Below are 13,827 nucleotides of genomic sequence, written 5' to 3'. Positions count from 1 at the left end.
ATAATTAATGAGAACCTACTGTATAGCACAGGGAACTCTACTCGATACTCTGTGGTGACCTAAATGGGAAGGAAATCCAAAAAAGAGGGGATATATGTATATGTATAGCTGATTCACTTTGTTGTACAGTAGAAACTAACACAACATTGTAAAGCAACTATACGCCAATAAAATTTTTTTAAAAAAACCCAATATGGTACTGGTACAAAAACAGAAACATAGATCAATAGACCAGAATAGAGAGCCCAGAAATAAACCCATGCATACATGGGCAATTAATTTACAACAAAGGAGCCAAGAATATACAATAGAGAAAAGATAGTCTCTTCAATAAATGGTGTTCTGAAAACTGAACAGCTACATGTAGAAGAATCACAAAAAGTAACTCAAATGGATTAAATACTTGAAACTAAGACCTGAAACCACAAAAGTCCTAGAAGAAAACATAGGCGGTAAGCTCCTTGACATCAGTCTTGGAGATGATTTTTTTGGATTTGACACGAAAAGCAAAGGCAACAAAAGCAAAAATAAACAAGTGGGACTACATCAAATTAAAAGCTTCTGCACAGCAAAGGAAGTCATCAACAAAATGAAAGGGCAACCTACAGAAAGGGAGAAAATATTTGCAAACCATGCACAGGATAACGGATTAATATCCAAAATATATAAAGAACTCATACAACTCAATAGCAAAAAAAAAAAAAAAATCTGATTTAAAAATGGGCAGAGGATCTGAATAGACATTTTTCCAAAGGAGACATACAGATGGCCAACAGGTACATGAAAAGGTGCTCAACAACACTAATCACCAGGGAAATGCAAATCAAAGCCACAATTAGATATCACCTCACCCCTATCAGAATGCCATCATCAAAAAGACAAGCCATAACAAATGTTTTCGAGGATGCGGAGAAAAAGGAACCCTCCTGCATTATTGTTAGGAATGTAAATTGGTGCAGCCACTATGGAAATCAGTATGGAGTTTCCTCAAAAAATTAAAAATAGAACTACTGTATGATCCAGCAATTCCACTCTGAGTATTTATCCGAAGAAAATGAAAACACTAATTTGAAAGGATATATGCACCCCTGTGTTCATTGCAGCATTTCTTACAATAGCCAAGATTATAGAAGCGACCTAAGCGTTCATCGATGGGTGCCTGAATAGAGAAAATTTGAATATAATGCAATATTATTCAGCCATAAAAAAGAAGGAAATCATGCCACTTGCGACAACATGGATGGACAAGTGACATAAGTCAGACAGAGAAAGACAAATATCACATGGTCTCCTTATATATGGAATCTAAAAAAAACAGGCACAACATTGTAAATCAACTATACTTCAATAAAAACTAAAATTAAAAATAATTAAATAAAATACAGTCCTTCAGCAAAATAAATAAATAAATAAAAACAAAACCAAGTTCATAGGTACAGAGAACAGACTGAGAGTTGTCAGAGGGGTGGGGGGGATGGGCAAAATGGGCGAAGGGGATCAAAAGCAAATTTCCAGTTATAAAATAAATGTCATGGGATGTAATGTACAACATGGTGACTATAGTTGATAATCCTGTGCTGAACATTTGAAAGTTGCTAAGAGTCAATCTTAAAGGCTCTCATCACAAGGAAAGGAAAATAAAGAAACAAAAGCCATTGAGCTCTATATTTTATATGGGTGAATTTTATGGTAGTGAATTATGTTTCCATAGAACTGTTAACCCCTCTTCCCCTCCAAACACCTAAGTCCCTCTTCTGCTCTGAGTTCTCCCATGGCTCCCATCTCCGGAGGAGTAAAAACCAAGTTCCTCACCATGGCCCACGAGGCCCCACGGGATGCAGTGGTCCCAATCATTCTTTGCCCTCGCCTCCCCCTCTTCTCCCCCTCACTCACCGCTCCAGACACGCTGGATTCCTGGTTATTTTGCCCACATACTAGGCACTGTTTTGGCTTCAGCAGTGGCTGACCCCTCTGCCTGGGAGGCTCTTCCCCAAGAGATCCACAAGCCTAACTCCCCCACTTCCTTCAGGTCTCTGTTCAAATGCCATCCTCTCAATTAGACAGCTCTGATCACTCTACTTAAAATTACAAACTCCTCTCTTCCCCCATCCCTCCCAATTCCATCATATCTCTGCTCAGTTTCCCCCCACAGTCCTTAACACCTTTAAAAATGATAGAAGTTATATATTTATTATGTCAACATCCCCTCCTGCCCCCCCCAGCCCCTATCCCTGTGAGCAGTTCCTTATGTATCCGTCTAGAGATGATCCATATAGAAATAGGCTTATAGGGCAATGGCTAACAGCATGGACTCTTAGGCAGTCTGAACTTAAATTCTGGCTTTGCTACTTATTGGTTTCAGGTAAGTTACTCAAGAGATCTGTGCCTCGGTTTCTCCATCTGTAAAACGGGCATAATAATCATATCTACCTCCATGAAATTGTGAGGATTAAATGAGTCAGAGAATGGAGTCTGGCATATAAAATAAGTGCTCATTGAGTGTCAGCTGTTACTTTTTATGATTAAGCACTAAAATTTTAAAAAGGAAGAAAGGTCAGCCATCTGTAATTCAACCATGTTGACCACTGTGTGGCCTGTGTATCCTTAGACAAGTCCCTTCCCCTTTTGGCTTTAGTTGCCCCTTTTATGAAACAGAGATGGGGCAAATACTCCCAAGGGCTTGAGAAGCAATGACTTTTCCCGCAAACTTTAAAAAATAGCTTTGGGAGTTCCTTGGCAGTCCAGTGGTTAGGACACAGCACTTTCACTGCAGTGGCCCCGGTTCAATCCCTGGTTGGGGAACTAAGATTCTGCAAACCGCGACTAAGAGGATTATGCTCTTAGTCGCGTATGCTGCAACTAAGAAGCCCCCATGTCGCAGCTAAGAAGGTACAGAGAAGCCCCCATGTCGCAGCTAAGAAGCCTGCATGCCTCAACTAAGAAGCCCACGGGCCACAACTAAGTCCACATTCTACAACTGAGACACAGCACAGCCCAAATAAATGAATAAATAAATATAAAAAAAAGAAAGTAGGGAGACATGCTAATTAAAACAAAACACCATTCTGCTCCCCCCCCCCAGATTGGCAAAATGAAAATGATTAATAGCATCTCTTGTTTGGTGAAGGAGTGGGAAAATGGGCATCTCAGGGGTTGCTGTTGGAAATGTCAACTGAGGGCAGTCTCAGTGGAAGGAAGTGTGACCAAGTCAATTAAAAATTTTTAAATGATGGTACTGTAATGACCAAGCCAGTCTATTTCTAGGAGTGGATCCTACAGAAATATATATATGTAAAAAAGAGGCATGTACAAGGACATAACTGCAGTAAGGTCCAAAATAGCAAAGGAACTGAGGAGCTGACAACAGGGTTAGATTATGGGTACCCCCGACCCCATGGAATCGTATGCAGCTACTACAGTGATAGGAAAATACGTCATCTAAATTTAGATGAAATGAACAAATCCCTAGAATACAACTTAGTAAAACTGACATAAGAAGAAATAGAAAAGCATAAACAAATAAAATAAAATAGAAAAGCTAAATAGTACTAAACCCTCAGAGATTCAATTAATTAAAATCCTTCCCATATAGAAATCGCCAGGCACAGATAACAAAAAAAATTGATAAACAATGCATACATATGGCTCAATTTATGTAAGTATATAGTTTTACCTATATAGAGTATAACTATATGTATATGCATATATATAGTTACATATATTTATATAGCTACAAGATTCATATATGTATGCAAACACATAAAGGAAAACATACAAGGATGCACATCAAACTGATTATGATGACTTCTGAGAGAAGGCGTTTGGGGCTGTCCCTTTACCTACATTATTTCCATTTAAAAAATTTTTGTTTTTTATTTCTTTATTATTTCCATTTTTATGAAACCATATTTATGACCAAACAAAACTCAACCAAAGGTCAGAGTCATTGAAGTAAAATATTCAATGGTAAGAAAATGCTATTGAGACCTACCCTGGGATCTGCCATCTGGTTCTGGACACTACATACCCAGAGCAAACCGTAGTTGCTCAATAAATATTAGTCCAAAGGAAAAGCCCATTTAGCCACAGAAGGAGAGTCCACCACCACGTATGTAACACTGTGCATTTATTTACAAAGAGGTTAGAGAAACACACAGATTCTGGCCCCCCTGTGCACTGGGGAGTCACCATCGTCATAATAAATACAGTAAGTTTAAAAAAAGAAAAAAAATACTGGATCGGAACAACGGAGGGTCATCCTGGACTCCCCCCACTCCCTCTCACAGAGGGTGCCACGAGATAGAAGCCATCTTCCTTCCCCTCTTCTACCCTCCAATCCTCCATATCTGTCCGGGGAGGGAGGTGAAAGAGTCTTTCTTTCTAGGTGTTACCAACTCCTACTTGACCCTCAAAACCCCAAAGTCAGTGCTCCTTCCCTTCCCAGGGCACTCTGCAGGCACCGTCTGGGTCAGACACAGAGTCTCTGACCAGGGTGCTAAGGGGGTATCCTAAGGGTCCAGGGACATGGAGGGGGGCACTTTGTGAATGAGGGGGGCCATATCTGGGCATGGAAAGGAGGAATAAGAAGGCTCAGTGAGAGAAATGAAGGGGAACAAACGGACTAAGTGTCTAAACTAAAATGGGGAAATTCAAACTGAATTACCCCTGCTGCATACCATAGTACACCCATAGTACAGATGAAGAAAGTGAGGCCCACAGAAAGGGAACTTTCTTGCCCAAGGGCTGCAGAGCCAGCAGCTGAACTGGGTCAAACAGGGCTCCTCCCCCATTCCTCCCTGTGGTGGAGGGGGAGCCTTTTCAACCAAGACTGCAGTGGATGGGGCAGTGAGGAAGGGTCTTTGGAAGCAGAGAAAATGGTGGTCTTTGGAAGGGAGGTGTAGAAGGGTCAGTGATTGGGGGTGTGATGGTGCAGAGGCCATGAAGGGGGAGCCCAAGCAAACCTCTAAACTCACACTGTAGTCATGACCTTGAGAGAACCCGAACGGAAACGCAATATCTTCTTCTTGAGCGCGTGGGAAGCCTTGATCTTCACAAAGACTTTGGCGGGGCCCGCGGGCGCCCCTACACCTGCACCAGCCCCTGGCCCGGAGGCCGCGGTGGCTGCCACCAACTGCTGCGGCCACACGAGGCCACCGCTGCCATCGGAGTCGCTGGATGCGGAGCTGAAGGCAGGCGACTCTCCCTCGCTGGCGCTAGATTCACTCTCCCCGTAGCCGACGCCGACGCCGCCTGTCGGGCCCCGGCGTCCGAGGGGCCCCAGGCGCCCGGCCGAGCACTCCGAGTCGCTGCCCGCGCAGCCATAGAGCAAACGGCGCTGAGAAGCTGACGGGGATGGGCCAGGACCCGGGCCTCGGGCGGCGGGACCGCGGGGCCGGCCTCGGCGCCCATCGGCAGCGTCGATCTCGGCCGTGGAGCGCCAGCGGCGGCAGGACCCCGCGGCCTGAGCCGCGAGAGTGGGCGCTGGGCCACGGCGGGGCCGTGGCGGCCGAGGCTCTTCTCTTTCGGCTGTAGGGTACTTGGGGGGGCCCGGAGGAACCGCGGCGGCGCGGCCCAAAAGGCTGGTCTCGGACTGGGAGCGAGCGGCCTTGCGAGCCCTGGGCGAGCCCCGGCGGCCCGAAGCCTCGGTCATGCGTCCGCGGCGGCCCGCGGCCCGGGGACGCTCCCGGGGTGGGGACTGCTCCACGCTGCGGCCGCGGGTTAGCGGGGGCGCTTTGCGGCGCGCCGCGCGGCCGGGGAGGCCGCGGGTGGCGGCCTGCGCGCCTGGGATGTACTGTGCCTTCACCAGGCGGCCCTCGGCCGGGCTGTCGGGGGGCGAGGGGGCAGCGGGCGGTGCGGCGGGCTCGGGGGCCGCCTCCGACTCCCATGGCGAAGCCCAGCCGCGGCCCAAGGGGGCCGGGCTGGCGGGACGGCCCACCGCGCGCTCCACCGGGGGCTCCGGCGCGGACCGCGCGCCTCCGGGGGGCGGGGACGCGTCGGGCGGCCGCTGGCGCACGCTGTTCTGGCGCCGCGGGCCCCCGTCCGCGCCCCCGGGACTGGTCCGGGGCTGGCCCGCCCCCCGGCGGCGGCGCCTGCGCAAGAGCGCCGAGATGTAGCCGTCCAGGGGCCGCCCGGAGCCCGCGGCGTCTGGCGAGTCCGGGGGAGGACGGCTGCACGGCCGCGGGCTGCGCAGCGCCACGGCGTGCAGGGGGCTGGGCGTCAGGAAGGGCCCCGCGCGGGCTCGTCGCTCCGCGGAGGAGCAGGCCTCCGGGACCGCAGCCGTCGGGTAGGGCGCCGAGAAGGACCGGGGCACGGCTGCCCGGGCGCCCACCGCCTCGTGTGCACTGGGACTGGCGTCTCCTAGGGGAGGGAGGCAAAAAGGGAAGAGAGGCTCTCAAAGCCCTTTCCCAATGAGCCTAGGAGGGGCAAATTGCCCACCGCCTCTCCTACTCTCCCACTCCCATTAAAAACAAAACACACACACACACACACACAACCTGCTCTCACCCCTTCTCGCACACTAGGTTGATAACAAAATCTTCACAGTGGCCTATAAGACCTTGAATGGTCTGTCCTGCATCCGTGTCTCTGACCTCCAACTCCTCTACATTTATAGGTTTTCAGCTACACTGGCCTGGATGAAGGGGCCAGTCACGCTCCAGCCTCAGGGCCTTTGTACTTGCTGTTCCTGCTGCCTGAACTACTCCTCCCTCAGGGTATCTGCTTGGCCCACTCCCTCACTTACTTTAGGGCCCCACTCAAATGCCACAGTCTCAGTGACCTCCTCTCCGGCCATATTTTCTAAAATTGGAGTTCCCTCCCCAACTCCAAGGGACACGCTGTCGTCCCCTTCCCTAATTTTCTTTTCATGGTACATGTCAATATCTAATATCCCAGATATTTTACTTATTTAGCTTGTATATTACCTATTTCTCCCACTAGAATGTCAGCTTCATGAAGACAGTGATTTTACTGCTGTATCCCTCACCCCTAGGATATGTGCTAGGAATGCACATAGTAGGGACTCAGAAACTTACTTGAATAAATGAACAGCAATTTTTGTTTACCTAATGGCTACCATGTGCCAAGTTCAATGTCTTAGGGCAGAGGCTCACTGAATAGTCAAAACTTCCCTATGAAGTAGGTGCTGTCATTAATCCCATTTTAACAGATGGAGAAACAGAGGGCCAGAAAGAAGCAACATGCTCAAAATCACACAAAAAGGGACTGTCACGGCCAGAATTCGAATCCAGGTTGGTCTGACTCAGACGCTTGTGTTTAAAAGCATCCTCTTATTGTCCATTCCCTGGCTCTCAGGGGCCCAACCCCACCCACCTTACCTAGGGACTTGGGCCTCTCGCTGGCATAGATGCCCCGGGGTTCAGAGGGACCCAGGCGTCCATAGGAGCCAGATCCAGAGAAGCCACTGTCCCCACAAAAGGTCGAGGGTGGTGAGTCCGGACCTCCTGTGGAGCTGGGGTCTTCATAGAAGCCTGGATTCCAAAAAGAAGGGGAGAGACAATCGGGGGGCCTGAAAGGGGAAACCAGGGGTGGGGAGGAAAGGAGGAGATCAAGAGGCATAGAGTGGGGAGCCTGAGAAACAGGAGACAGTGGGGTGGAGGAAAGGAGGAGATCAAGAGGCATAGAGTGGGGAGCCTGAGAAACAGGAGACAGTGGGGTGGGGTGTCCCAGGCAGACCCCACTACCTCTAGCCATGCTTACCCGAGCTGCGCCCACTCTCCTGTTCCAGGCCCCCAGACTCCAGGCTCAGGTCTCCCAGCTGCTGGCCCAGGTCCCAGATGAGCCCGGGCAAGGCTTCCTGAGGAGGTGGGAAAAGCAAGATGGTCAGAAGTACCCCCGAGCCCTCTGCCAACTGGTCCCCTATTCTAGGAGCTCATGGGCAGGGTTTCACTTTGACAGGGAGGCTGTGATTTCAAAAAGGTAAAAGAGTACCCAAGTTCCAGGATCCCCCTGAAGATCTCTGTCCCTTCATCCCATTAGAAAGTCCTCTGGCTGTCTAACTCTAGTCCCTCATGCTGCAGTCACCTCGTTCCCTCTTAAGTGTGAGTGATAAGTCTTCAGAAGTCCCCATCCCTTGTCCCCTCCCTATCAGCTCTTCCCTCTATCTGGTGCTCATGGCCCCTTAACTTTATTAGAATGTCCCTCTTTGAGTGTAACTTCAGGTCTTCTTGCTGTAAGGGCAGTTCGCCGCTAAAAGTTGGTGTTGAGGACCTAGCAGATCTCTTAGCCATCCGTTCGTCTGCCTTCTCCCAGACTTTGACTCTCCTTTCTCAGATGCTCCTATCTTCCCCCACTGCTCCTTATAACCAATGGAAGGTCCTTCTGCAAGTCTTCCTTAAGTCCTTCCTGCTGCAGATTTTTAAAAAAATAAATTTATTTATTTTTGGCTGAGTTGGGTCTTTGTTGCTGTGCGCGGGCTTTCTCTAGTTGTGGCGAGTGGGGTCTTCTCATTGCAGAGCATGGGGTCTAGGCGCACGGGCTTCAGCAGTTGTGGCACGTAAGCTCTAGAGCATAGGCTCAGTAGTTGTGGCTCAAGGGCTTAGTTGCTCCGCAGCTTGTGGGATCTTCCTGGACCAGGGCTCAAACACCGTGTCCCCTGCATTGGCAGGCGGATTCTTAACCACTGCACCACCAGGGAAGTCCCCTGCTGCAGACTGACTCTTTCCCTCATTTGGATGACACAGGCTGACCATGACTCATAAATCTTTGCTTCTCCTCTCAGAAAGAATCCCCCCCATGCCTACTGGAAAGTCCTTCTGTGAATCTAGCCTTAGTGGTATTGTACTACAGCGGTGAACCCCAGCGGGTTCCTTTGTCCCCAGCAGGGACCACATCCTCCTCCTGCCCTTGCTCCATTCCCACCCAGAAGCCCCCATTGTCTGCTGCAGCTCCACATCCCCATGGGAAATTTCGATGGAGTCTACCCTGGATCCTTGCTGCAGGAAAAGACCATTTCCTATCAGATGTGGATAAATGAAGGTGAAAACCCTTTAAAAGGGGAGTGACTATGACGCGGTGGGGGTAGGGGCTGAAGCAACACAGATGGGGTCTCCAAGACACTAGGACTTAACCCTATTTTGGAAAACAGGGCCAGAGCCAGGAAGAGTCTCACGCGGATCTGGGTGAGGCCAGAGGTGGTGGCAGCCTCAGGCAGACGGTTGACCCTCAGACAAAAGCGGCTTGTCTGGACGGCAGGCGGCAGGAGGGAGGGAAGGAGGGAGGAGGGGCTGAGAGGGCGGACGCCCAGCCATGCCTATTTAGGGCAGAAAGACTGGCCGGCTCCCCCGCAGACAACGCCCCCCCCACCCCACCCCCGCCCCGCAGCTTCCTACTCCTTCGGCTGCTCTCCTGGGCCCCAGTCCCCACCCCTCCCCCCTAGAACAGAAGCCCCCATCTGGGCTTGTTTATGGGAGGAAAGTCAACAAATCGTTCCACTTTGGGCTCCTGCCCTGCGTGTAAAGAGATGCTCGGGGTGGTGTCATCTTTGAGCAGAAGCCAAGCATGCAGCCGAATTGTGCAGCCTCAGGGGTGGCTAAAAAACGTCAAGGACCTCCCCTATACCCCATAGCCCGCCCCCCACTAATCACGCCCTTGCTCACGCTCCTGGAGCCACACTGGCCTCCTCGCTGTTCCCTGAACATATCACACATGCTCCTACCTCGGTGGGATGTGTTTCCCCAGCATACCCTCCTGGCTCTCTCCCTTGCTTCATTGAGATTGTTACATGCTCCCTTCTCTGACCACTCTTTCCAAAATAGCTCCTGATCATTCTGCACCTGGGTTGCCCTGCCTTTTTTCCACCATAGCAGTAATGACCTCCTGACTTAAAGTGACATATCAGGCTATTTGTTTATTGTCCTTCTCCCTAGATTGTCAGCCCCAGCCCCAGGAGGGCAGAGATTTTTGTCTGTTTTGTATACTGCTGTGCCTTCCCCCACCTCCACACGCACCCCCCCCAACCCGCCCCAGTGTCTAGAACAGCTCTTGGCACAAAGTAGGTGCTCAGGAAATATTTGGGGAAGGAATGAATGAGTACCACAGAATACTATACAGCTGTTAAAATGGAATGAGGCAATTTCTACATAGAACCATCTCCAAGACCTATCATGGAGTGGAAAAAGAAAAATGCAGAATGTATAGTATAAGGGTGAGTCAGAACTACCGGGGAGTCGTGTTAAAACCTAAATTACTGGGTCTGACCTACAGAGCTTCTGATTCCAGGCAGAAGCCTGAGAATTTGCATTTTGAACAAGTTCCCCAGTGACGCTGCTAGTGGTCCAGCGGGCCACACTTTGAGAACCACTGTCCATAGTGTCTGACACCTCACCCAAGAAACTGGAATTTGAAAAAAAGCAAAGCGAACTCTACGTATCTTGGTATGTAAGCTGTTTCTGCGCATAGATGCAGAACTCACGCCAGGGTGACAGTGGTGGTGATCACAGGGGAGAGGGTGCATTTACGGGGTCAAGGGAGGGATGAGGGGACTGGATGGTAGGATGAAGTGTTTATGGAGGCATGGCTGGGAGCCAGATTGCCAGGGTTCAAATTCAGCTCTGCCACTTCCCAGCTGTGTGACCTCAAGCAGGTTACTTCACCTCTCTGGGCCTTAGTTTCCTCATCTGTAACATGGGCATCATTCGACTCCCTCTCCTATGAGGTTGTTGTGAGGATTAAATGAGTTTAAACAGCAGTTCCTTTTAGGCACTTAATAAATGCTGGATTTTATTATTACATGAAAGCTATGAATTTATAACAAGGAAAATATAAAATCACGTTTTACTTGTGTAGTTAGAAATAAGAGAAAAAAGATTTTTTTTTTCGGTAAGTTCTGCAGGTCTAATTTCAGTTCTTCCACTGCAGGGAAGAGTAGGAGTTTGGAAGATAAACAGCAGAGGCCTCCTCTTCCCCTGTGCCTGGACCCCCCAGCACCCCCATAGTCTACACACCCCACCCCATTTGTAAGTCTGACCTCATTTCTTCCAGCTGCAAAGGGACAAATCTTTAAAAGACCAGAAGGTCCTTGGCCTGAATCTGGCTCCCTGCCTACCCACAATGCCCCTCACCCTTTTTTTGCAAGCCCTTCAGCAAGTGGGCCTGAGGCTCTCCAGCTCAGGCAGGTTTAACATGAATGTGGTTCGGACCCCTGGAGACCCCTTTGCCCAAACTTTCCCAGACCTTGGCTGCCCCCACTCACATGCCCCCAATCTGTGTCCAATTCCCTTTATCTCTGTTAGGAAGTCCTTCTGCAAGTCTAACTTTAATCCTTCTTGCTGGAAGGGGACCACTTTCCTTGGTGGGAGAGAACAGAACTCCTGCCCCCATTCAGGATTCTTGCCTCTTTTCTCTGAGATACCCCTAATCTTTCCCTTCATCCTCATCATTCCTATTAGAAACGAACCAACTCTGGCTTCCATCTTTCTTGCTTCAAAGGGAGTGTACTCCTGGGAGGGGGGTGGAGGAGTGGGAGGGGTAAGCTTCATAAAACAGAGACTCAGGGACCAGAGGAGGCTCCCACCCCCTCTTTGGAAGGACCCAGGAACCCCCAACACCAGAGGAGTTTATATTTAGCGCTTCTCTGCTCCTCCCTCAGTGGCGCTGTCTCCTTCCCGTTGCCTGCCACCGCCTCCTCCCTGACGCTGGGACGGAGCTTTGCCTGGAGATTGTGGGGGGAAGAGGCCCCTCCACTACCACTTCGTGGGGGAGATACTGAGGGCTGGGGGGTAGACAGAGGGGCAGAGAAGGGGGAGACTGAGGCAGAGAGAGGCAGAGGATGAGGGACAGGGAGGCAGGACACAGCTGGCCCATCCGCATGCCTTCTCCCTTTCCTTGGAGGGGTGGGAGGTGCCTTCCCAAGCCCAGCCAGCTCAGGGTGGGGTGAGCTGCTGAAGGCCCCTACAACGCGTCTCTAACTTTGGGAGGGGGTGAGGCCTCCCACAGCTGTTTCTGTTTCCAGAGAAGAATGTGCAGGGTCCCTCTCCCCACCGGGGGGGGGGGGGGCTGGGGGGGGAGGGACTGGGCTTGCAGCCCCAGAGTCTGGCTTCAGTATTCCTCCCCATTCTCCATCTGGGGAGGGGGCAGTCGAGGTCAGTAGCAGGGAGAGCCCCCTCCCCCCACTACCTCGGCTCAGGTTTCCCCAAACGGGAAGCTCTGACCACACACAGGCTTGGGGATGGGATCAGCAAGTGAAGCCCGGGTCTGGGGCCTGGCGGGCTGGGGGGAGGGGAAGAGAGAGAGGGACAAGGATGTGGGGCAGGAAGAGAGAGAGGTGCAGAAATGCGAGAAGGGAAGGCCAGGGAGACAGAGATAGAGAGACAGAGGATTGAGAAAGACGGAGAAAGAGACACAAAGTCACAGAGATGGGGCAGTTGGGAAAAGAGTGCAAGAAACACAGGAAGAGGTCAGGAGAATTAAGAAATGGCATAGAGACGGAAAGAGGGGTGATGCTCCTTAAGTAATTCTGGAGAACTCTGGCTCATCTTCCACTATCAGAGCACCCAGGGAATCTAAAAGTCAGACACCCATGCTGCCTCAATCTACCGCCTCTTGGCTTAACAAGGGCTGTGGCCAGGTAGGAAAGGAGGGAAAGTGTCACAGAGGGTCAAGATCACCGTGGGATCCTAAGGGACTGTGAACTTCCTCTCAGCAGCAATCCCTCCCTCAGGAGGCCCGAGGATCCCCTCCCCCCCTCCCCGCCCCCTCCGGAGATCTCCAAGCACACCAGGACTTAGGGAAGTCGGGGCCCGGTATGGAGACCGGGAGAGAGGCATGTTTGGATCCTGCCGTGTGACCTTGGGTGAGTCGTTTGCCTTCTCTGAGACTCAGGGTTTTTTTCTCTGTGAAGTGGGAACTATCACCCCCTGCCCCCCAAGCTGCAAGAAGACAACGCTCGCCAAATACTCAGCCTGGGCTTGACACATACTTGGTGCCCAGATGGATTTTCTTTGGGGAAGGGGTGTAGGGAATGGACCTGGGGGTCCGGCGGAGGCAATGCAGCCCCCTTCCCCAGTTTGGGGGCGGGGAGGCCTGATCCCGCCCGCCGCCCCGACCCCCCAGCCCCACCCCCCTCTCCTTTCCCCCTCCTCCCTCCCCCACCCGGACGGGTGTCTGAGCATCCAGCCGAGACAGGCGGACAGACAGACACAGACGGGGGCAGAGGGACGGACGGACAGGCGGCCCCTCACCAGCTGCTCTTCCAGGGCCGCTGCGGCCCGGCGCGCCGCCGCCGCATCTTCGTCCTCGTCGGCGTCCTCCTCGTCCTCGGCCTCGGCGCCCCCCATTCCGGGCTGGGCCAGCCGCAGCGCCTGCTGCACGCGGTACTCCTGCCTCTCCCGGAGCCAGTGTAACTCGCAGAGCCCGGCCAGGCTGCCCTCCAGCCAGCCCCGCAGCCGACCCCTCTCGGGGCTCACCGGGAAGGAGAAGGCCCGGATCATGGCTGCGGCCCCCCGCCCCAGCCCGGCCGGGCCCCGCGGCCACCCCTCTCCCGGTCCCACCTCCCCGCCCCAAGAGCCCGCCTGCCCGCCCGCCCGCTGGCCCGGCTGTCACCGTCTCATCTGCATAGGCGCCCGCCCATTGGGCCGCCCACCCGCGCCTTATCTGCATGGCCACGCCCCCGGCGACAGAGCAACCATCGCTTATTGGCTGGTACCCTTCCTTACGAAGATGCTCTGCTGTGCACCCGCGCCCCCCAACGCGACGCATGCTCGCAGCTGCCTACTCGCTCTGCTTACTGGCCTCTTCGCCACGCCCCCCTTCTCACCTCCCTTTGGGCCGTGGCCATGCCCCCACGCGTCACAATGAAACAAGTCTGCC

General features: G+C 52.2%; 1 protein-coding gene across 2 annotated transcripts; it reads right to left on the bottom strand.

Moving 5' to 3' along the window:
• Positions 1–4,111: 4,111 nt before the first annotated feature.
• DACT3 (dishevelled binding antagonist of beta catenin 3) lies at positions 4,112–13,493 on the bottom strand. Of its 2 annotated transcripts, none has more exons than XM_060130086.1 (4): positions 13,200–13,493; positions 7,720–7,816; positions 7,338–7,490; positions 4,112–6,357 (listed from the first exon to the last, which is right to left on the bottom strand). In XM_060130086.1, exons 1-4 carry the CDS (start codon positions 13,446–13,448, stop codon positions 4,970–4,972), a joined length of 1,887 nt encoding a protein of 628 aa, XP_059986069.1. In that variant the 5' UTR covers positions 13,449–13,493; the 3' UTR covers positions 4,112–4,969. The 2 variants fall into 2 exon arrangements, with proteins under 2 accessions (XP_059986069.1, XP_059986070.1); XM_060130087.1 differs by lacking the exon at positions 13,200–13,493 and adding an exon at positions 9,677–9,751.
• Positions 13,494–13,827: the final 334 nt, after the last annotated feature.

This window comes from Lagenorhynchus albirostris, chromosome 19 (assembly GCF_949774975.1).
Source record: "Lagenorhynchus albirostris chromosome 19, mLagAlb1.1, whole genome shotgun sequence".
NCBI lineage: Eukaryota > Metazoa > Chordata > Mammalia > Artiodactyla > Delphinidae > Lagenorhynchus > Lagenorhynchus albirostris.
Note: the sequence above shows the minus strand (reverse complement) of the source record. Positions and strands in the feature narration are given on the sequence as shown.